The 24,020-nt window shown below is 51.1% G+C and overlaps 1 protein-coding gene across 1 annotated transcript; it reads left to right on the forward strand.

Annotated features, from left to right (window-relative positions):
• The first annotated feature begins 154 nt into the window (after positions 1–154).
• Positions 155–23,914, forward strand: CFAP70 (cilia and flagella associated protein 70). Its single transcript, XM_010567047.1, has 28 exons — positions 155–234; positions 1,111–1,246; positions 3,294–3,480; positions 3,804–3,899; positions 4,143–4,222; positions 5,272–5,448; positions 5,839–6,021; positions 6,478–6,569; positions 7,658–7,757; positions 8,718–8,852; positions 10,465–10,632; positions 10,869–10,949; positions 11,441–11,532; positions 13,598–13,658; positions 14,723–14,914; positions 15,565–15,696; positions 16,325–16,450; positions 17,019–17,152; positions 17,251–17,366; positions 17,521–17,712; positions 18,678–18,785; positions 19,522–19,610; positions 20,324–20,476; positions 21,175–21,336; positions 21,789–21,878; positions 22,948–23,049; positions 23,340–23,387; positions 23,759–23,914. Exons 1-28 carry the CDS (start codon positions 155–157, stop codon positions 23,912–23,914), a joined length of 3,468 nt encoding a protein of 1,155 aa, XP_010565349.1.
• The last annotated feature ends 106 nt before the right edge of the window (positions 23,915–24,020 follow it).

A 24,020-nucleotide genomic window follows, 5' to 3' on the forward strand; every position in this document is an offset into this window, starting at 1 on the left:
CCTACCCCATCCCGGCCTGTGGGGACCCCAACTCTCCCTCAGGGCCCTCAGTGGGGCGTGAGTGAGCGGCTGGGTGGGCACTGTGGCCCCTGCCAGCAGTAGGGCTGGGGCACCAGCTGGGCTCCCCAGGGGCACTCCAGGCCGTAGGGAGGACATGGTGCCCCTGCAGCACCCCCCTACCCAGCCGCTACGGGTGGGGTCGGGGGGACCCCCGCCCCACGGGGAGCCCCACAGGTAAGGGCTGCCCACACCCATCATGGCGGCGGCAGGGGCTTCGCGGACACGCCCCTCCAAGGGCAGGGGTCTCGCGAGGCTTCGAGGCCTCGCGGGAGCAGCCGCGTCGCCACGGTTACGCGACGCAGGGCCTCCCCTCAGGCAGGTAGGTGGCGGGTTCGCGCCCCGCCGCCGCCCCGCGTCCCCGGCGGCTTCCTGGGGCCGGTGCGGGGCTGCAGGCCGCACCCCGAGGCGTGAGGGCCCCCGGGCCCGTCGGTCGCGGCAGAGAGGCAGCGCTGAGGGGGCTGCCAGCCTCAGGGCAGACACCGATACCCCGCACCCTGGCTGGGGTAGCTGGAGCTGAGGGAGCGCGAGGCAACCGGGGGGGTCCTCGGCCCAGCCGTGTCCCCCAGAGGAATTTCACGCCCGCCGGGGCGGAGGGTCCGCAGACAAACCTGTGGTGAGGGATGGAGCCGGGTCTCCTGGGCCTGCATGGGAGCCGCTTGGGCATGGGCTGGCAGCCACAGGCCTTCGACCCCGCAGGCCCTCGTTTAAGTTAAACAAGAAGCAAAAGAGAGCCCAGGGCCATACCTTGTGGTGGGGAGAGCCCCGCCGAGAGCAGCCTGTCACACCGAACCCTTCCCGTGTGCACGGAGGAGCCGAGAGCTGCAGCTGGGTTAAATTTACAGAGCCGGATAATTTTCACATTATGTTTCTCCCTGTCCTCCCCCTGCTCCTCGTGAGAGATTCATCACTGACAAAGCTGTGTGCTTTCAGTGGTGTTTTGACAGCCAAGCCCTGAATAATGCTAGCAACCACGGCTGCTGTGTCCTGCAGATGTTTCTGGGAGAGGAATAGATAAGTTTCAGGTTTCTTTCCTCTTTCTTTTTCCTGCAGAGCCATGGAGGTCCCTGCAGGGCTGTCTGCTGGAAAGGAGTCCTCTGCCTTGCCCGCTGCTGCAGCTCTTCCCAATGAGTCACAACCAACACCAGCAACACCAGTACAGATCACAGTACTGAAGGCGCAGGACCTGGTAAAGTTCTTCTGAAAATGTCTCTACTGGTTTAATAAACAAGGCCAGAACGATTCTGTGTGCTGTGATCCCATTCGAGACCAGGTGTGAGGTGATAAGGCTGTAGGAAGGAGTGGTAGAATATTGGAAATTCAGTGATGCCACGCTGTGGCTTCCTCCTCCCCGCTGAGGGCTTGTTTGCACAGAGTACAGGCTTGTCATTCAGGTAGATTGGGGAATGCACCTCCTCAGCAGCAGTCCAGAGATGCTGTGTTGAAATGTATCTCTCTGCCTTCTCTGCCTAACTGTATGTAAATGGCAGCTTTTTAAAGCAAAACACAGGGAAAACATGTATCAGTGAGACAAATACTTCTAAAAAAGATCTCACCTTGGATATAAAGTCAGATTTTCATCCTGGCTACAGTGGTTTAAATTGTATTGAAACCAATAGGGTGGCTCTAGTTTTTTAAAAAGGCAGTGGCTCCAGTGCAGTCACAGCGCAAGACTATGAGCTGATTCCAATCAAACCATGACTACTGTGATTTCCATGTGCTGCGTGATACACCCAGCTGTCCTTAAAGTCTTCTAGAGGAACTGGCATTTAGCAGGGAATGCAGAGGAGAAGCTCAGCTACTGCTGCAAGCAGAAAAATGCAAATCCCTGCTTCTGCTCTAGCAGCAGACAAAAAAAAAAAAAAAAAAGCAAAACAAAAGCCCCTGCCTGTTTTTTTCACGTTTTTACATTGTAGTATTTGAATACCTCTCACACCGATAGATTCAGCAAACAGCATCATTTTAGGTGAGAAGTAGAAGGTAAGAGAAGGGAAAATAGTGCTGAAAATAATAGACCAGTGGACTGATTGCATCCGGAATGTTGCTTTGTGGTTCTGATTGCTCCATCTTAGAAAAGGCTATGGCAAAAGGAGAGAGGGTTACAAAAGTGCAATAATAAGAGCAACAATATGAAAAAAATTCCAGCTATAAGAGTGTGGAATCTGCTTAATTAGAGGTAATGTAGAGAAAGATGAGACAAGAGTCTAGGATAATTAATGGTACAGAGAAAGGTTAATTGGATTCTTCTGTTTAGCCGTTCATAGAATATATGCTCAAGGAGACGGAAGGACTGAAAATTAAAACCAAGTGAATGAAATCTCTTTTTGTGTTAGAGCCAATATGGAACTAATTACCCCAGTGACATGGAGAGAGGGAGCTGAGGGAGAGGCCTGTGGAGGTTAGGCATCCCTGTGGCTCAGGACTAAAGACAAGCTGGGTTTGGGTGCAACGGTCCTTGTGGTCAGGGCGGCAGCCGCTCTTCCCTGGATAAAGTAAACCGTGTTTCTCCTTCAGGGAGGCTCTTCGGTAACTGTCTGTCTCAGCACTTCTTGTGCTGCTGTGGAGGTGCCTGGTGCTGCCTGCTTGGCCAGGGCTGCCCGGGCATGCGGATCCCTGCTGCCATGTGCTGTGCTCTCACCATCCCTGGTCACCCATGTTTAAGACCCTCTGCAGAGACATTTTAAAATTTGAACCTCCTCATCTCTGCTTAAAGCAAGTGATATGAAGGTGGTGTAACAACAAATTGCAGAGCTCCCCAAATAGCTTGCTGGAGCCCTTCTTTGATTTCAGGGCATTCTGCAGTCAGACGATATACACAAGTGTCCTTTGAGCTCAGCCATGTAGCTCAGGAGCTACTTTCTTAGTCTCAAGCTTCCTGGAAGCACAAAAATATCTTTGGAGTATTTTTGGATTAGCTTTAGATGTGTCTTTAGTTGCCTTTCCTGGGGTGAAGCCTGGACCTCTCCATCTCCCCTGCCCTGCCAGCAGCTGGTCTTGATAATCACTGGGGCAGCACAGCATAGCGGAGCAGGAAATTTCCCTCCTAAAAACAGGGAAGGGTGAGGTCTCAGCACAGCCGGGCTCTGCTCCTCTTCCCCATTCCTGTGGTAGAACAGCTAAAGACCTGACCAGTGAACCCTGTCCTGGGCGCTGAACTGAGTTGCCTGCCAGAGGCAACTTTGATCCTGGGCCTGTTGCTGCAGAGCCAACTGCACAATGCGCTGTTTGTTTGACAGAAAACTATCAAAAGCAACGTGTCAGTAACTTTGGTGCATGCAGAGTTCAATGGAGCAATCTTGGGAGACTCCTCCAAGACTGATGTCTTGCCAGATGGGACAGCGAACTATAATTTCACGACCAGCTTTGAGTGTAGTCCTGATGGGCCCAACTCCTTGGATGACATTGCGCAAAAACCTGTGCTCTGTAAGTACCTGACGCTGAATCTCTCTCCTTGGAGGTGGGTGCTGTCAGCTGCTCCGCTCTGCCTGCCTGCTGCAGGAGTCATTCATTCAAGAATAGCACTTCAGCAGCAGCAGTGGGGGGGTCTCAGCACTTCTGTTCCATCTCTGCCCGCTGGAAGAATCCCCTTTCATGTAGGCCTGTGCTCCTTGGCTTGGCTGCTCTTGTCAGCCTTGTGAGATGAAGTAGGAGCATGTGCCAGAGCTGACACAGACCCTTTGCAGCCCCTGAACTGCTGGTCTGAAGCTGTCTGAGAAACTCTGCCAGCTCTCTTTTTATCTCTCTAGTGACAGTGATAGAAGTGTTGCAAAGGGACCAGAGACAGAAGGAGAAGACTGTGCCTCTTGGCCAAGCTGTGGTGGACCTTCTACCTCTGCTGCAAGGTACAACATTGACTTCCACAGCCTCCATAACCACTTCTTACTCCCTGGCACTTTTTGGTCTTTGCTTATGGACCCCTGACTATAACTTAACCTGCTTTTGACAAAATGCACTTCATAGCATCTGTAGAAAGCTGGGTCCAGGGGATGAGGGGGTGACATCAGTAGCTCAGCGTTAGGAGTTAGACCATGATTTCTCTACAGAGGGTCTCACTTTATGCTGTTCTCATTCCTGTTTCTTCCCAGGACAGCGTTCATTTAAGGTCTCAGCTCCTTTGTATGCAGTGCCTACCTCTCTGTTAGAAAGCCTTCACCCGGAGGCCAAGGTATGGGGAATTTGGAACTGTTCCTTCACTCATTCGGCTCTCTGCTGCTTTTTAATGGGAACGCGAGCATGACTCAGCCACATAGCTCATCACAGATATGTTACGGCCCTATATGTTACAAGCTTGGAGGCCTTTCCTACTATTGACGTCTGTCCCTAGTTGCCTATGATAGGTGAGATCATGCTAGGAAATGTTAATGTTTGCAGCTACCAAATTGCTCTGGAAAAAATATTCAAGATGGAAAGCATAGTGCTGAAAAAAACAGAAAAAGACAAAGGCTGGATTACCTGCCCAACTTTATTAGTCTTCCTTTCTGTGGATAAAATGTCTGAGGCCGTTATTGTAGAAGCTTTGACTGCCTTTCCTGCAAGGTCCTTATTCATTCAGCTGGTTGAGAAGTACCCAGTGAATAAAGCAGGGAACGAAGTATGAGACTGGGAAAATGTGTCTCATTTTGCTCCTGAGTCTGCCTGCAGTTAGCACTGGGAGTGAATTGGAGGGGCGGATATTGCATTAACTTTTCTGTGTTTAAGAGGTGTTACATAGTAAGCAAGGCAGGGGGGCACTCATTAGGGAGGAGATTTAATAAATGCTGACCAGCTGGTTTTTCGTTGCACACCATCCATCCAGGGTTGGGACAGGTAATTAAAGGCTGCATACAGAGCATGGAGATAGGGCAGAGTCAAAGTGTGGCCCTAGCTTGCCATGCTCTGAATCACCAGAGGAAAATAATTATTTTCCATCCCTGATGTACTTTCTCCATGGCTCATTTTATGAGACCCTGACTCTTTCTCCCTGGCTTGTTTTATGAGACCCTTGGGGCATATGCCATGCCCCGAGCAGGCTTTGATTTAAACAAACAAGTATCACAATTCAGACAAATTGATCATGAAATTCCTTTCCTATGCTGGTCTGTTTTCTTTTACGTCTGAGGTGAGGAATAAGATAACATTATACATTCTGGCCTAGGGTTTCTGCTTGCTTCTCCCTCAAGTGCAGGAGAGTTATAATTGTCTAGTTACTGGCTCTATTTTATCCTTTTCTCACAGGGTGGCCTTGAAGTGACAGTGTGCACCAAAGAGCCCCTGCTTTCTGCAGCGCAGCTTTCAAATGGTAACCTCCTGAGTGTCACGCTGGAGGCAGCTTATTCTGTCCCTGAAGCGTTTGCTGCCACTGGACCCCTGCAAAACTACATGGCTTGCTTGCAAGTACCAGCAGCTGGGGAGGTGAGGATTGGTCCAGGCATGGTGAGATGGGTTTTGGCTGCTACAAAATGGATTGTTCTCCCACACTATGCACTGAAGAACAAATGTCCAGGCCTGTGGGGTGTACAGCTCCTGTGCTTGTGTAACAGCAGCCTTTGTTGCGAGTGCTCAGGGTCTCTGTGGCATGACATATTTCTTTAACACAAACGAAGATCTGGATTGAAACTGGCAGGGTTTTTTGCATATGGCTATTTATTTTTTCTCCATTCTTTGTATGCTTGTGGTGGAGTGCATTTTCCAAGCCAGGCCCCTGCACTGATGCTTTGCTTTGTTGGACCCAGCTCGGAGCAGCTGGCACTTGCTCCTGCTCATGTTGGAAATGCAAGTCCTTTCATTCCTGTGTCTGTGCAGAAGGAATTCCCCTTGCTCTTCAAGAATGGCATCCTGAAGCTAGCTGGTGAAAAAGAGCCATTACCCCGGCCCAAAAAATGGCCCCTTGCTAACATCATGGCCCCTGGCGCTCTGAACATACCCAACGCCTTCATTGTTGGTGGTCCCTATGAGGATGAGGATGGAGAGCTCAACAAAAGAGAGGTGAGGAAGGACTGACAGCGTCATGGCCGGAAGAGAACCAGCAGGTCTCACTGAAGGGACTGAGAAAGACTTGCAGAGACTTGTTACGGGAGGAAGGCGGGTGGTCAGTCCTCTGCGCAGTGTCCAGACACAGAGATGGTTCCCCTGGGACAGTGGGCATGCTAACTCACCGCAGGAGAGTTCCCTAGGGTGCATGTGGCAGGTCCCATCCCCAGAAAGCTACCCACTCCTGAGCTGCTGGGCTGGGAGTTGTATTATCTCCTTGTGAGCCAGGCTCAATACTAATGGGCAGGGAGGGCTGCTAACTTACTCTGCTAGGATGGCCTGGGTATGGTGAGTTGGACACCTCTATCTGACTCCCATTCTCTCCCAGGGAACATTTTTGGGGATGATTTGGGGATGATGCAGGCTGTGGAGATTGCTGTCCTGGCTCTGACCGTGCACTATTTCTCACAGGACAGGGAATTTAGGATCCAAGCAGAAAGCACAAAGAGAATTGTATGGGACATGGAAAGGCGTTGTTACCTGGATCCTGCTGCAGTAGTCATGTAAGGGACCTGAGAACCTCCCTTCCAGCACAGAGTGGTGGGAAAAAAACACCCCAGAATGCACTCAGCTGAGTGACCTAAGGCAGGGGGCAGCAACATGCAGGTGCTCTCAGACCTCTTATGTGGTCAAACTGTGGCTCTGCCTCACCTCCCTGGCTCCTATGGCTGGCTGTTGGCCAAAGGTGTTCACATAAGCAAGGGAGCAGCTAACTGCCTTTAATTGCTGGCAGCAGCTTAGTTCTGCTATGGTGGGAGAAGGTGAATTGGCTGTAGCTGCTGTCTCCAGGCCATAAATGCTCGCTCATGCTGCCAGTAACTGGAGCCGGTGGCTGTTGCCTCCACAGTTTGAAGGAAGGGGCAGCAGAGTTACGGTGAGCAGACATGGAGTGGAGTGGCCCACACAGCTCTCCTCTGAGCTGCTAATTAAGTTTTGCTGAATTCCCAATACATTAAAATACTTTCACTCCATGTGGGCACTCTTCATTTGCTTTTTTATTGGATAAACATTACCTTTAATGGCTCCAGATATGCTCAAGATCAGGATGAGTATCCCATTTCTCTTCAAATCCTGCTACGTTCTTGGCCTCAGCTGCATCATGGCTGTAGTTTCACAGCCAAATTGCTCCATGTGTGGAAATACTCCCTTCTATCTGGTTTGATTTTGAACCCCCCCCCCCACTTTCATCAGCCTGCCTGCTGTTTTCAGAGTTACCAGGCATATGGAATGGGAGCTCAGGGTCCACTCGCTCTGTGCAATTCAGGATTTATACCAAAGTTAATCATGTTCCTTCTTATTAATTTCATTTCTGAAGTAACCAGGAAAGAGAGAAAACCTGGTGTGTTGCTCTCACAATTGTTTTATAGCTGGTTGTGCCATAAATGCACACAGAGGTAGATGGAGAAAATGTACCAAGCCTGCCCCAAAGCATACGTGTCCCAGTGGCCTGAAGGTGCTTGCTGTGTCTCACGGGAGTGGGTCGGAGCAAACCCAAGGGGGGGATGTTTTGGGGCTGCTGGAGCAGAAGGGAGGGTGGTGTGGCTCTCCAGCTTGGTTTCTGCATCTTCTCAGTGCTCTCCTTTTTGTTCAGCCTGCAGAAGCGCATTGCGGAGTGCCGGTACTGGCCCATGGAGGTCTGCGGGATGTCTGTGGCCTCATCCAGCAAAGGGAAAACTAGCAAAGCCGACAAGGTAAAAGTGGGGAGGGATATGTTGTTCTGGCTTGTGGAGCAGCATTGCGTTATTGAGCATTTTCCTTTCAATGCCTTTGTAATACCGAACCCAGCCTTGAACCAGCCAAAGCGAGTCAGAGAGCTAGAAGCTTTGTAAAGGGATTAATCAGTCTTATAGAGCTGTTAAATAGACAAAGGAAAATATTTTTTCCTTCTGGCATACAGAGCTCTCGCTGACAGTCTGTGGTAGCTTGGTGGAAAGGGGTCAGGGAGAGGGTGATTTTTGAGAATTAAGGTAATTCACTGAGCTTATCTTCGGCCAATGGGGTTTTGGAACATCTTGAAGAAATTCATGCCTTCTTTCTCAGAGTGTAAATAAGTTATGCTTTTGCACATAAACTGGGGTGGTTTAACAAAGAAACAGCTCCTTAGCTAATGGTTCTGTTCCTGGCAGCTGGTCGTGTAAGAGCTCCTAATCTGTTCCAGGACAAAGTCATATAAGTTGGTATAAATTCCTTTCAGCACTCACTGGTGCCAGGATTTTGCAGCTCTGATGGAGATCCCTATCCCTTACTCTCACCAGTCTGCTGCTAGCCTGGACTCTCAGACCTCCTTAGCTACCTGATTTCTGTCAAACCTGAGATACACAGCTCTGATAGGGTCACTTGGATTTCTAACCACACAGTTGATAATTTTGCAACTGTATCTCAAAAAGACCATCCTGAGGAATGGCACAATGTGGGCATTAGAGAGAAAAGCTGCCCTGCAAGGATTGGGATAAAATTGATATTCTACGTATCAAATGACTCCAGTGTATTCGTCCAGGTTGTCTTGGCTGTGTGCCAGTGACAGAGAGCCCCTGGCTCATCAAGTGCATCAGTTTTCTGTGTGGCCTCTTCTTAATGGGATTGGTGACCTTGTTTCCTTAAAGAGAATAACAGTCCGTTCAGTATCTCAGTCCCTTGCTCTGCGTTTCCAGGGAGATGAGGACAAGCAGATTTTCTTCCATGGCGTGGCATATGTCAACATGGTGCCTTTGCTGTGTCCTGGTGTGAAGCAGATCCGAGGCGCTTTTCGTGTCTTTACTTACCAAGACAGCGAGGTATTCGAGAAGGTGAGAGCAGACCAGACAGCCAGGCTCTGCTCCAGCTCTGCAGCTGTGTTTGCACAGAGTGGGGTTGGGAGCAGGCAGCATGGGCAGTGTGGTGTTTGGGAGCAGGCAGCATGGGCAGTGTGGTGTTTGGGAGAAGGCAGCATGGGCAGTGTAGTACTCGGAGGCTGGCTCTGAAACTTCAGCACCCTTCTGGTGGTGGAGAAAAATAATGAGACAAGCTTTTAGATGCAGACTTCTCAAAGGCAGGGGATTTTTGAGCATGCGGGAGCAGGTTTGGGGGCTGAGAGAAGCTCTGAATCTCACTCCACTCCCTTCTCTGCCAGCAGCTGAGCAGGGAGAGCTGTGAGAACACTCCTCTCTCCGCAGTCTGGAACATGGGCAAATGAACTGCATTGCTGGGAAGAGCAAACAGTAGCTCTAAAAGGATAGCGTTACCCCAGGCAACAACCAAAAAAGCTGTCACTGGAGCTCTTTCAGCTGTAGCTCATGGAGGTTTATTTGTCTTTGAGTTTCTCCCCCCTCTGTTACTAAGAGTGACAGTTACATCTCCATTTTCCCACAGCACTCCCAGAACAGACCTGAGCTTGTTTCAGGAGGGCAGATGCACAGCCTGGTTTTCCTGCCCATGGCCCCCATAGCGCTGCTGTCCAGGCCGCAGGAGCCGGGTGAATTACAGCCCTTCTCCCTGCCTCCATGCTCCTGCTGGCTGTTGCAAAGCAGGGCTAGGCACACAGCTGTTTGCTGGTCTCTGCTTCGCCACCGTGATTAACGGCCTCTTGGCTGCATGGTACTTCTTGTCCTGTAGCATTTATCTGTTGCAAGTGAAGTGACACATGCTCTCTCTGTCGTTCTCATTCTCTGATTTTGTAGATGCTTTGGGCTGCTCCTTGGCCTTGGTCTAGACAGTCTCAGTAGAGCTGCTCCGTCCTCTCCCCAGGATCCCCTCAGTTCTTGCTAGTCCAACTCGTATAACAGTGACGGCTGAGAGGGAGCCACCTGTCTAGGTGGTCAAATGGTGTCTAAACAGACAATGTGAAAAACCTGTTCCTTGCAATTCACTGATGTGTGTCAGAGAAGCTGCTCCACACCAGAAGGTGAGCCAGGAGCTGTGAGTCATTGCAGGACAGGAGGGGGCACCCAAGAAATTGCAGAGCAGACCTGGTGAGGGTAGCCAGATTCACCTAACGGTCCACATCACCAGGCAAGTCCATAGCCGGGAGGCAGGTCCAGGATCAAGCCAGGAATTCAGGTCAGCAGGTCAGGATCAGTGCAGCACGGGGCTGGGTTCCAGCATATCTACCACATAGCTCAGACAAGAATCAAGGGCCAGTGCCTCAGTAAAAATGCAGCTCTTGAGAGAAGACAGGGAGACCCTACTGAGGCTTTCTCAGGCAGCTCTTTTCTTAGTCTAACCTGAGGCTTCACAGCTATACAGTATCACAGCTGGCCTTGAGCACCGACAGCTAAACTCCTAGGAGGGGAGGATGAGCTTGCATAACTTCTTAATGCATTTAGGACCCTGACAATGTGTTTTGTGATGTGGGAAGTTGAGGCAAAGGGGTGGGGTAGCCTAGTTTGTCTTTTCATTCCCTCTGTTACCTCTTTTTTTCAGACCAAAAGTCAGCACAGTGTTCTCCGGGATCTCAGAACGCAGCTCAGTCTGACTAAGGAAGGGTCATGGACCCCAGGAATCAGTACTCCCCTTTCCAGAGCTGTTCCCAGCAAGACACGGAAGGAAGACAAAGAGAAAATCACCAAAGATAAGGATTCCAACAGAAGGGTAAGGTCTAGAGAGGCATATTGCAACACGGTTGCTCCATTTCTACATCAGAGGTAGTTGGGGCATACAGAAAGCAGGGACTGATGCTGTGTTGCCTCAGCCAACTGAGAGATACTAATTATCTTGACATTTTAGTACATGCTGCCTGAAAAATGTACAACTCACATCCTGAACTTGCGAAGGTGTGTGGTTTATTGAATCTGAAACAAGAGACGTCTTTCCTTTTTCTTCAATAGATGTCCAACGCACCCAAAATCCAGTTGTCAGATGCCACTGTAGAAGCTGAAAATGTCACATATCTCAGCCTTGATGGACAGGTAATTATGTATCTCCAAAGAGAAGGAAAGACTGCTAGACCATCACTGCACCACTGTCTCACACCTTTCATGCAATTAAATTCTTCAGGAGTGATTTGGACAAGGGATGTTTTACGTAGATGCTGTCCTGGAGTTCTTCCAGTGACGTCCAGCTGGAGGGCAGTCTAGCGTTGAGCTAGAAGGTCTCTGTAAATAATCAGGCATTTATTTAAAAGGGTTCCTTCATACTTAGCTTCTTCCTCAAAATGTCCAGAATGCATATTCGTTCTGCAAACAGATTGATTATCTGGGTTTTTTCCTTTTTCCTAGACTGGTTTCTTGAGCTGAATTTTGCTGCTGTAGATCATTCTGAGGGCAGGTTATAAACAAGCTGTATTTCTGCAGTTTGAAGCGGATTTGCTGATGATCTGTAGCTATATGCTCAGTCTTTCATCATGCCAGTAAGGGCTCTAGACAGCACAACACTGAGAGAGCAATGTTTATCTTCACAGCAATACGTTGAAGCAGGAACGTTCCTGGTGATGGAGATAAAGCTGGACAAGGCCTTAGTACCAAAGAGATTGCGAGAGGAGCTCACCAGACGGTGCGTAAAGACATGCTGTAATTCTGGAGCTGACAGCTCATTTCTGCAGCATAGAAACAGGGCTGTACAGCGAGCCACCCCTTTGGAGTGCTCTGTAAGGACCAGCTGAGGGCCTGAGCCAAAGCCCACTGGAATCAGGAGGAGAATTTGGCCAGACTGCTTAAGAGCTAGCACCTGGTGTGTTGGGAAAACACTTGCGTTCATCCGAGCTGGCATCTCCCTGCCATTCCTCTCAAAAAGAGAGACACCGGAGCAGCACAACAGTGTCTGCGTTCCCATCCAGGCTTTGTTTCCCATTAATCCCCCTGGGCTTGCCTCTTGCATGTGATGTTCAGTTGCTTGGTCAGGACTGGCCACCAGTGTGGACTGCCCTGGGTAGCACTGCTGTAACTTCACCATAGCATTCTGTCACGTTTTTCCTTTTCGGAAGTTTTCTCACTATCTTCTACCTATTCCTCAGCTCTTACATTAGTTTTCACATCTTTCCACTGTAGAGCTGCTCTCTCATCTCTGCTGCTTTGAGTCCTCCACTGTCTGCTTGATTTGAGGCAGTTTCTTCTTGTCCAGTGGTAGCCCTGCTGTGTCACAGTCTAAGAAAGGCCTAGTGTGTATAATTTATTGAATAAAAAAGAGAAAATGCAGCAAACGAATAAAGTATAACAAGTGCAGGTGGTATGTCTCTCAAACAGAAATATAAGCAGCAGCCATTCTTTGAAGGGAAAGTACGTGTGTTGTCTTCTGTGCTGCCTGCTGTATTCTAGGAAGAACAGGTTGAGGAAGGCGAACTCCGCCTTAGAATGGACCTTCTCCTGGCACTTTTTATACCATTTCTACTCTACTGCAACTTGCGTGAATTCGGTGTAAATCCTCCTCGTTCACCTGCCATGCACAGCTGCAGATATCAGACCTGAAAAATCAGCCCTCCGGAGTCATGGGAAAGGCTCTGTTTTGGGGAGCTCCAGCTGATGACACGTGTCCTGGCAGATGAGATCAACAGTGATTTCCCCAGGTTGTTAATGGTTTTCTTTTTCTCATCTGAAAGCGAAGCAGTTAGGTTTTCATCAGTACCACTGGCGGAGGTAACACGTCAGTGATGGGTGCTGTTCTGAGGCTGGGTGAGGGTAGGATTGTGAGCGTGGGAGTGCTGCCCACTTGTTCAGGTTTTTTGGCTTCCCAAGCAGCAGTGACGGGTCTCTGCAGAGCAAAGGGACCACTCAGAGCCAATGACACTAGACCGCACAGCAGAGAGTGCAAGAGGGCTTTGTGTGGGAGAAGTGGCCAGGGCTTGGGACCTGGAGAAGGTAGCTGGTCAGGGGCTCTGTAAGCTGGCAGAACAGCTACAGGAGTGGTTTACATTTGGTGGGGAATAAGCAATTTGCTAATTGGGTAGGAGCCATCACAGGGATGTGACACCTTTGCTTGGTGGGCCGGATTGTGTTCTAAGGACTGAAGGTGTTTTGGTACCAGCAAGTAGGAAATCTTGATAAAAATCTCAATGAATTAAGGCTGTTTCGACACCAAGGATTTTAATAAAATCTTAGAAAAAATTACGGTAATCCTAAGGGCTTTTGATCCATATTTGAAAGGTCATTGTAACCCTAGTAGTGGTACAAACAGGGTTGGTATGGTGTCTAGGGGTCAATGCATGGCCAAGAGATGAGGTGCCACAGCTGCACTGTGCGATGTTGGGAACCGATGGATCAGGTGGCCTGGGATTTACAGTGATAAAATTCTTCAGAGCTTTCGTCAGGTTTGTTCCTTTCTTACAGCTCTTCTGGCAGACCCAGGAGGCTATGAGTTAAAGAGCTGCTTCTCTAGGAGAGCGTTTTTGATTGCTAGCAATATCAAATGTTAACCCTATTATGATGAGCTACAAGCATTGAATGTAGGTGCCTGGTCTTTACAGTTCATCCTTGGTCTGCAACTTCATTTTCCCCCACCTGTGAGGTGTCTCAGGGATACGATGACAGGCTGGAGCCCTCGCACTACAGGCTGCCTGCGCCCAAGACAAGCCAATGTTGCTGGCAGTGTATCTGGGTGATCTCTTCTGTCCTCTTGTTGACAGGGTCAAGCAGATGATTCCTCCTCGCCCTCCATTGCCTCCCCGGACTGCAGGAGCCAAGAAGGTACGAGCAACAACCTGCGGCCTTCCACCACTCTGCCACCTCACCCTGCCCTCATCCCTCTCACATGAGAATTTCATTCTCAATCGCAGCCACACAGCAACATGTAGATGAGGTTTGAAGAGGAAATACACAGAAAAGAAAACTTCTGGATGTGTTATCTTCGCAGTAGTATGCCTTGGGAAACCATTCCTGGGCAGCGTCGCTCATGTTCGCAGCCCATACGAAGGGGAGAGATGTAGCAAAGGCAGGGAAGGCAGCAGTGTGGGGGTGTTTGGAAGGAAATGGAGCACTGGGGAAAGAGGTTGCCAGAACCTTATGTTTACCCTGGGCAGTCCCAACAGTTTCTTGTCTCAGACTAGCCTGTGTGCCTCATCAGACCCAGACAAACGTGGACAGAATCAGCCCTGACCACTCTCAGGTCACCCAGAATTTTTGAGGACTTTTGTGTGTGTGACGTCCTCAGAAAATGGTCTGAGAGTGCTGGCTCATCTTCTGTGGGTACCGAGCAGCCATCAAAGAAGAATGTCCTCGGATGGCCCCTGGCTAACGGTAAATTCAAAGCAACGGTGGGGGAAGAAGCAGCACTTCAATAACTGATCCCAGTGCTGCTGCAGAATTGATTTGTGCTGGACTGTCTGGAGTGCACAAAGTGATACATTTTGATTATCACAGTGCATGGAAGCTTCTGTCACTGAGATTATGGAGATTACAGACTCTGCTGAAGAGGGCTGGCCCATGGGTTTAAAGGATCCCAGCAAATGAGTTATATTTTAGTCACAGCCAATGATACTGCTATAGAAAAGACAATGATGACTGAAATATTGGGTTCTGATTGAAAGATATAGCAGAAGCAATATCTAATTATGAAGGAACTCTTTTGTATTTACTTGTCAATATTTTTGTGGCCCTTGGGTGTGGTCAGGAAAGGATGTGTGACAGACTAATTGAGACTTGAGTCAGGTGGAGTTTATGGGAGGTGTGGGCTCTGGCAAATAAAATAACGTTTCAAGGTTGATGGCATAAGTGACTTGTGAAGTTTCAGTATTTATTTATTTATTTCCTAGGCCGTAGAAGATTATCACAACCATGTCACGAGCATTGCCGTTGCCATCCTAAGTGAATACCATGAGCTCTTTGGGAAGCAGCTGCCTGACCAGGGAGCAATAGACCACCAAACCCTGGAGGAACAGAAGCGTCAGCTCAACTTTGAGCTCAATAGCTCTGGGAAATATTTTGCTTTTAAGGAACAGCTAAAGGTAAAGAGACCATTTGTGCTTTTCACTTCCCTACTTGTTTTGTCTTGGCAATTTCTCAGTGAGGAACTGCTGCTCCATGGTGGTAACTTAGGATCATGTGTTACTCCAGAATCCCTTCCTGCCACCCGGGGCTGTCACAGCGGGCATGTGGGGGAACAGGTTTTTCCTCTTAATGGACCAGACACCAAGCTGCTTTCATTACACACCAGGAGAACTTTTCCTGCCAATGGGGAGAAACTCCAAAGCTGGTCACATCCATTTGCCCCATGCTTATAGCCTGAGGAAGGCACAGCTGACTGCTCTTGCACACTCACAGTCCACCCTGGCAGAAAAAGGGGGTTCCCCTCTCTCAGCTGGTTGGCCTTGGCCATGCCTTGCCCGGAGACCCCCTCTCTGTGCCGAGGGGATGAGCATTCCCACATGTTGACCCTAAAGGGGCACCTGTGTCAGGGAGAGTCAGGGCTGGGAGGTGGGAAAGGAATTCACCCCTGCTTACTTTTTTTACTTTTATCAGTGCTGGGCTGCATTTCTTCCTCAGAACCAAGTTGGAGCTTCAGGCAAAATCAGTGTGTTCTGGCTCTGTGTGATTAGGGAGCTGGTGGGGGGTGCAGGGGGGACCTGCCTTGTCTAACGGTCGCATGTCTCCACAGTATGCTGTAGTGAAGATTGTGAGGGAGAAATACCTGAAGACCACGGCATTTGAGACCGAGGAGCAGTTCCAGTCATTTCTCAGTGAGCTCTACGTGTACCTCATGGACGAGATGCACATTGCCCTGAACCAGGTAGGGAGAAACCTCGGTGACTCGGGACATGACTTCACTGTGGATCCAGGGCTAGACACAGCATCTAGTGAAGGCAGGAGGACTTTTGCCTTCAAGACAGAAGGAGGCTCATGCTTTCATTTGCTGCAGTTATCACATGTGGGCCCCAAGCCACACTCAGAGGCAGAGTCCAGCACATCTGTGTCCTTCTGCTACAAAATCCTGATGGTGGGATATGTGTGAGATGCCACTAGTAAAAGCTGCTGTAACTGGTTCGTGGTGAAGGTGACTGGGTCTGTGCCATCTGCCCGTCACCCGGGCAGAGCACAGATCTTCCAGCATGAGCTGGGGTCCCCAGTAAGTGACACCACAGAAGTTTGACGTGGTCTTGATCTAGGGGATGCTTTTACTTGTCACAACTGCAAATAGTGGATATTGCCCTGTCCCTGTTTGGCAGAGGTACCTGGGATGACAGGAATGTGTCCCACCACAAACAGGAGCGGAACAGCTTGCCTTTCCAACCTGCCCTGCCCCAGCCATACCAGGCTGTACTTGGCACAGTGCTGGACTGGGGACTGCTGCTGTACTGGGACCATGTGAACCGTTCTTACCCTCCCCAGGGCTAACACTCTGTCTCACTCCCTACCAGCTACTGTCTGAGGAAGCTGCTTCTCCTGCCCCTCTGTCCCGCACAACTGAAGAGCAGCTCTGGCTCTTTGCTCGTGAAGCTGAAGTCAACAAGGACTACAAGCTGGCATCTCTCTACCACCAGCAGGTAAAGGAGCCCCTGTTCTTTCCTGCCTGTCTCCCGTGTGTCTGGGCTGGCAGCCAGCACGCCATTGCAGCGGCATGGGGCCCGTGTTGCTGACAGCTCAGCCAGCCCTGACTGTTGTGTAGGGAGGAAGGAGATGAACGTGACCAGGATACTCAGGCTGAATGTGTGAGGGATTTTCTAGGGAGATGCTGCTCTCTGGAGGATGTGAGACAGAGCCTGGCCAGGTCACTGAGGACTTCAGCCTCGAGGCCAGGGGAAATGGGATGAGTTGGTCCAAAAGGCGTGCTGGGTCAGCACTGGGGACACTGGGCCCTCTAACAGGAGGCTAGGAGGAGGTCAGCTGAAGCTGGAGGACGTGTGTTAGGTGAGGGAGGCTTAGAGGAAGCCCAGCACGATCCCAGTTAAGGGAAACCCTAGCATGCGATAGACAAGGGCTTGATTGTTGCTAAACTGGGCTGGGGTGACCAGAGGAAAACTGTGGTTATTCCAGAGTTGTCTTCCCAGTCTGTTGTATGTGCTGAGCATGACTGCAGCAGTCCTCACTCCAGCGATGATCTCTTTTGTCTAGAGGGTAGCTCAGGACCAGCACAACATCCAGTACTGGCTGGACTATGGGGCGTTCTGCCTCCTGCTCGAGGAAACAACCAAAGCCCAGGAGTGCTTCCAGCAGGCTCTTTCTCTGGACCCCCATCACATCCAAAGGTGCTGTGTGCTCCTGCTGGGTGGGTGGGAGGGTAGGGGGTGTCCCCCACACCACTGCCTGGGGCCTGCAAGGCTAACTTGTCCAACCCTGTCCCCAGCTTGCTGCTGTGCGGGATTGTGGCTGTCATGCTGGAGCACTATGAAGAAGCAGAGATTTTCTTTGAGGACGCCTGCTGCTTGGAGCCATCCAGCATTGTAGCCTGGACGCTTTCAGGTACAAAAGCAAGCCAGTCTGTGTGCTCAAGGAGTTCCTGACAAGCATTGCTTCTGCCCCTGATCTTCTTCTCCCTGCTCTAATCTGAGGGCTAAGGGAAGGACTTTGCTAAGGGTTGGATGTCTGCTTATGCTGCTCTTTCTGTCTCCCATAGGTTTGTTTTATGAGCTGCAGAATAATAATATTCAGGCGGAAATGGCCTTCCGTGAGGCTAAGAAGCTACTGCAAGCACAGCTCGCCAAGGAGAGGAGCATCCCTGAGGCTGCTGAGGGAGAAGAAGGGAAAAAGCACATTTCTGCTGGGTGTGTGAGGTCTCCCAGCCCAGGCCCAGGAGAGTGCTTGCCAGGTAACACAGCCAAAACCAGGAGGTGCCCTAGCATCAGCAAGGAGGGGGCACGGAGCAGTGTGGGAGATGGTGAACAGTGGAAGGAGAGGAGAAATTTCTGAGTATTTCTAAGAGGAGAAATACAAAGGGTAAAGGAAGGAGATGTGGACTGTGAGCTAGAATAGACTGACCACAAACTACACCAGTGAGAGACAACAGCAGCAAGTGTGCTGCTTTAAATGATGAAGCTTTCTGATAGCAGCACAGCTGATGCCTTGTCTTACCCGCAGCCTAGCGATGGACCAGTCTTTGCTTTTATTTTTCTGCCCCAGGCCAGTGCCGCTGATATACCGATGTGTGGGCAGTGGCCAGGGTGGCTGGAGGAGGCGAGCGTGCTTTTTGAGGCTTTGGGAGGGCAGAGCTGCCCCTGTCACACATTAGGGTCATCCAGGTTTAGCTATCATAAAAGCTGTTGCTGTGACTTCCCAACACAGCTTGGAAAGCACTGCCTCACCAATTCAAAGGGCAAAACAGCTGCTCGGTGGTGACCCTGAACTGAAGGCTTCCTTTGGAGCCTCACTGAGTCCAGCCTCACCCTGAGCCAAGACTTTCTGTCCCGCGTCCCAAATATTTGGCCAAGCTGTGGGAAATGTTGGCTGGCTTTATTTTTAACGTTATCACCACTCCATGCAAAGTGCCTCAGGCAGTCAGGCCTTGTGTCATATGCCTTTTTTTGCTCTTTCTGATTATGAGGGAAGGGATATTGCCTCATTTATACCTGTTTCTAGCTTCACATGGTAATCTTGTACTCAAAACCCCAGACCCAGGTATTGCCTCCTGCAAAGAAATTTCTTGCCAGTTCTGAAAATCTGATAGATCTTTTATATTTTCTCTCTTCCCTATTTCTGTGGAATCATGCTCCAAACTGGACAGTTTATGGCAAACTCTTTGTTTGCACCTAATGGTTCTTGGGGTTTTCATTCCAGAGAAGGTTCCAGATGGCTCAGCTGACAAACTGTCAGAGGTGGTGGAGCCTGCCCTGGTCTGTGTGGCACCTGAGGAAGAGGCTACTGCACTGGAGGCAGCCCTGGAAGGTTAGGGGATGGAGGCTTGGTGTGTAAGGGAGAGCCCAGTGCTGGGAGATGGCCTCGTGTGATCAGTGGGGAGGGGAGTAACTTGGGAGCACTGAGCTGTGGCCATCCTGATGCCAAGGCAAGGCATCAAGGCTTGTTCTCTCTCCCTAGCTGGGGAATCTCCAGGCAAAGCAGGTTCATCCCGATTCTCAGAGCAGCACATCTCAGGATGGACAGCAGGCGGGTGAATGCAGCTCTCTCCCTATGTGTCACTGCACCCAGCGGCCTTCGTCTGGCTGCTCAGATGTCTCTCTCCTGAGATGCCAGTTCTTAAACTGTCCCTACGGATCTCCTCTGGTCATGTGTTGTGTGATCTGCCTCCTCTACAGCTCCACTCTCCAATGGGTGGCAGAGATGGCAGTGCTGGGTGCTTCAGGTCCTGCTGGGTTGATTTTGGGAGGCAGGAGCCTCACTGTAGATAACTCTGACAAGCTTCAATCATAAATTCCTACCTTTTCTTCCTCTGGACTGGAAAATTTGTGGGTCAAGAGCATCATTTCTTTTTACATCTCTTAGAAAACTTAAGCCCTTCAGAACGAAATGTTGAGTTAATCTCTACTTCAGCCTCCCCTGCCACCTCCTGGGTTTTACACCGTGTTGCTGGGATTCCTCTGTCCCTACCAGGGTCTCAGTCCCTGCTCTTGCTTCAGGAATAAAAAGCTCAATTTGGGACTGATGGAGAAACGTTTTCTTGCAGCACCATCCCCTGTTTCAGGACTTAGCCAACCTCCCTGCACAATCTTCATGAAGGCAGTGGAATTCCTGATGAAAGTCAATGCTGTCCAGGTCAGCTCAATGTGGAGTGGAGGAATGGGAAGGGAGGTTTGGTCTCCTTCCCTGGGTTATTACCAGAGAGCTGGTGGCAAGCTTCAGCAAGCCCCTTTCTTGGGCTCAAAGAACAAGCTGTGGCTACCCCAGATGCCAAGCGCAAGAGGGAGCAAAACCACCACTGCCCAGAAATACAAAACTGTGGCCAGGCAGAGTATTCAGACCAAAATGCTGGTTGGGGACACAGTCATCTCAGGCAGGTGAGGTTCTCGGGGTGCCTCAGCTCAGTACTGCCTGCTGTGGAGGGAACAGCCAAGTCAGAAATGGTGCAGATGTGCTCTTCTCTGTATGTTCAGAGATGAGATGCATTACTGTGATGCTTCGAAGGCACCAGTACTCCTTTCTTGTTTCAGACACTTGCGTATGTCAGAGTAATTTTTGTGTCACCTGTGAAATGTCCCTGTCCCACACAGTTGTCTCTGAGGAATCTCTCTGACTGCCACATTATGCTGCCTGCCTTAATTTTACATGGCAGAAAGAGTTGCTTAAAGCAAAACAAAACTAGAAGTAATGGAGGTGAACATTCAAAGGAGGGGAAAAAAAAAATCTTCTGTCTGTTTTCTGTTCATGGAAGTCAAATAGGTGCGAGTCAGTCCTCCTGTCTTGTCCTTCTGGGGGTGCCCATGGTTTGCCTGCTCTCCTAACCACGCTGGTGTGCCATTCCTCAACAGTTTGTTCACAGGGCCCTTGCCCATGAGCTGCTGAGCCTTGAGGGAGGTCCCTCCTGTGCATACCACCTGGCGCTGGCCCAGACTTACTTGCTGAAGGAAGATCTCTCCAAATGCGAAGAATGTCTCTGCGAGGCCATTAGGATTGACTACATGGTAATTCTGTGTGTGTTCCTGGGGTGTAGCATGGTGTCTTGAAGCAGGACAAACGCCGCAGCAGACCCTGCCTGTGTTGTTGCTGTGTGTGAACCTAAAGCCCATGCTTTGTTTCCACTTGAGCAATTCTAACGCGAGGACAATCATAGCTGATGAACTACATCAGGCTGTGGCTGCAGCACTGCCCTCCTCATTACCTCACTTATTACTTGCCTTCTGTCATCTCCTGCACAGACAGGCGGCATTTGTGAGTGAGGACTCTGCAGCGTCTGCCTTTCTTTTCCCTCTGAACGTGTATATCCTGATCCTCTTTCCCTCTGTGGGTGAGTCAGGCTCGGTTTCATGAGAAACAAGCTTGCTATTCAGCAGAGAGGGAAGGCGGCTTTGGAGAGTCAGGTTGAATGGAAGGCAGAGAGGGCAGTGAAGCTGACATCTCAAAATGCTGTTTGCGTACTCACCTGGGGAGCCTTGCATGAGCCAGGACACCATGCAGGGAAAGGCTGGAGGGGCCTCCCATTGCTGCTGTTATGCAGGCAGCCCTTGACTTGATTTTAATTCTGTACGTAAAATCTGCCCTGCTGTAATCAAACACTGGCCAGCTCTTCCTTTCTGCTGACTACAGGGGTCCCTGCCTCTCTCCCAGGTCTCTCTCCCTCCCATCTCCCAGCCATGTCTCACTCCTGGTTTTGTGTGCACAGAATCCAAATGTCTGGGCTCAGAAAGGGCACCTGTGCTACCTGAAGAGGGACTTTGGTGAGGCAAAGGAGTGCTACGAGCGAACCATCAGTTTTGTGGAGGATGCTGCAGATATGCACTTCGTCTATCTGCGCCTGGGCTCCATCTACCTGGAAGAGAAAGAGGTGAGGAGCCAGCAGGAGTGGTGGAAGGGGATTTGCCACACAGCAGGAGATTCTAGACCCCAGGGACAAGACGTGATTTTCTCTAGCTATAGCCAAGACCTCACAAGACAGCAAACCCTTCTGGAGTGCTCAGCTCCTTGGAGCATGGATCTGCCCTGTTCCTTTGTGTCAGTCCCAAGTCCCAGTTGCAATGTCTCAGGGTGCTGCTGAGCCATTTCTCATCACCCTAGCAATGAGGGTGACTTTTACATCACTGCATTAGTACCTGCCAGCACAGAGCCACTGTGTTGGGGGCAGTGGGCAGGCTCTCAGCCCCTGCAGCAGTGGTGGGGATGGTGGGTGTCTGAGCCCTACTGGAGATGGAGTGTTTGGCAAATTCCTGAGGAGGGGGGGGCATCTGCAGAGTGATGCGTTTGATGCAGAGAGAAACATGATTGTCTTTCTCCTGGCAGTACGGCCAGGCGAAGCAGACCTACCTGCTTGCCTGCAAGAACTCTGCATCCTGTCTCACCTGGCTGGGGGTGGGAATCGCCTGCTACAGGGTAAGTCCAATTACCTTCAAGTCATCTGTGCTTTAATTGGCTCTGTGGCATAGGATGCAGGACTTGCTTTTGCATGATCCCCTTTAATAAAGTAAAGCTTGGCTGCCTGTGAAAGCAATGCTCCTGAAGGCTATCATGTGCCATGTGCTGTCACAGTCCCAGCGTGGCACCCTGGGCTGCTCGTACGGGAGATGTCAGAGGCCAGTCACCCTCAGCAGCTGCTCTGGGAGCACCAATCCTTGCCCCCCTCATCCCACTGCCAGGGCCTGCCAGCACCTCCTTCCCCAGGCTGTCATGGCAAGCACATAATCTGGGTCCGGGCTTTGCTCTGAGTGCCTGCCTGCACATGACCTGCATGTCACCACGAAGGAATTGAGCAGAATGTCAGCAGAGAGGAATCTCGGTGCTTTCCCTGCCCAAAGGAATCCAGCACCTCTGAAGGGCTGCCAAGGACACCCAGCCACCAGCAGCGTGGTATCTCCCAGAGGTACACCTCATGAGGTTCCTCCAAGGGAGTTTGGCTGAGGGATGCAAACAGGGAAGGAACTTGAACTTCTGTTTCCCCCTTGGCCAAACATACACCTCCTGGGAGGCTGCGGACTCGAGCTGGGGAGGTGAATGGTGGCCTGGGAGCTGGCTGCAGCCCACCAGGCACCAGCCAGCCCTCCTGCCTCCCGGGAGCCACTGTGCAGCAGGAATAGGGATCAGGACCGGAGTCATGTTTCCTCGTCGAGCTGGACCACTCGGTTCCCAGAGGCGGAGGTTAAGGCATTTGTGCTGCTTTCCTTACAGCTGGGGGCTGATTTGTAAATAAAGTGTGTGCTCCCACAGGGGTCGGGAGGCAGTGGTGAGAGGCTTGCCCTCCAGACCAGAGAGCTGGGTGCTGGCACTGAGGATAACTGGTTGTCTCTGCCCTAAATCCTGTCCCTGCATCCCTATCAGGGAAACCCTGCTAGACACTTTTGTTGCACTGATTTCTTCAGCTGTTAGAGCAGATGCCCATTTGGTTCTGAAGACCTTTCTGCCTGCTATTTGCCTTTTGTCCACACCTCTCCTCCTCTCTCTCAAGCTGGAAGAGATGGTGGAAGCCGAGGATGCTCTCTCTGAAGCAAATGCCCTAAGTAACACCAACGCTGAAGTGTGGGGATATCTCGCCCTCATCTGCCTGCAAGTGAGTGCCCAGCCAGCAACTCCCGCTGCCAGCCTGATAGAGCAGGGGGGTTTGTTTTATTGGCATCTGTTTGCGAGCCTGAAGAACACGTTGTAGATCTCGGTGGTAACAATAGTTTGGGGGCTGCGCTCGGATGGCAAAAGCAGCGTCCTTCCTTGCTGCCTGTCGTTGCCCGATGCGCATATTCCCCTGGGGCATGTCCTTCGTGCTGAGCTTTCTTATGATACGTTATTTCGCTGAGAACCTGCGGGATGATTTCCTCACTGGTTGCTTGTGTGTCCTTTCTCCAGGGAGGACGGCAGCTGGAGGCAGAGCAGTGCTACAAATACACCGTCAAGGTTTGTGTCCTGCACTGCTGTGGGGCAGGCAGGGCAGGCAGCGTGTGGGCTGCCGGTGAGCAGGAAGGAAGCCGGCCCGGAGCGTTCCCTTTTAACCTGCAAGTTTAGTTGGACGATGTCGGGTAGCAGATCTGACAGCAGAAGACGTGGCACTGGAAAAGCTGCCCTTTCGGAGCTCTTGCCCTCTGCTGCTGCCCTCCCCATGGTGTCCCGGCTCACGGCCGATACCGGCAGAGCGTGGAAATGGCCCTTGTTAAATCTCCCCTGTTTCCCGGGGAGTCCCGGGGGGGAGATCGGTGGGATGCAGCCCGCAGGGGTGTGTGGGGGCCCTTGGACTTGCCTGACCCCCCCCCCCCGCCTTTTTCCTCCAGCTGGGCCTGAGGAACGACGCGTTGCTGCGGGAGATCCGCGCCGCCCAGCAGCGGCTCGGCTTCGGCAACCCGGGCCCCCCGAGCACCCCCTCCGGGAAGGGGCCGCCCCGCCGCTCCCGGCCCACCCCCGCCCGCCGGGACCCCCGTTCTACATAAACTCCCCGCGACCCGAGGGCTCCTTTCCGCCTCTACCGCGATCGCCCCGCGGTCCCAGAGCGCCGGGAGCGGGGGTACCGCCGTCCGCCCGCCCCGGCGGCCGCGG

The sequence above is a fragment of the Haliaeetus leucocephalus genome, unplaced genomic scaffold (assembly GCF_000737465.1).
Source record: "Haliaeetus leucocephalus isolate CR32 unplaced genomic scaffold, Haliaeetus_leucocephalus-4.0 Scaffold224, whole genome shotgun sequence".
Classification (NCBI taxonomy): Eukaryota; Metazoa; Chordata; class Aves; order Accipitriformes; family Accipitridae; genus Haliaeetus; species Haliaeetus leucocephalus.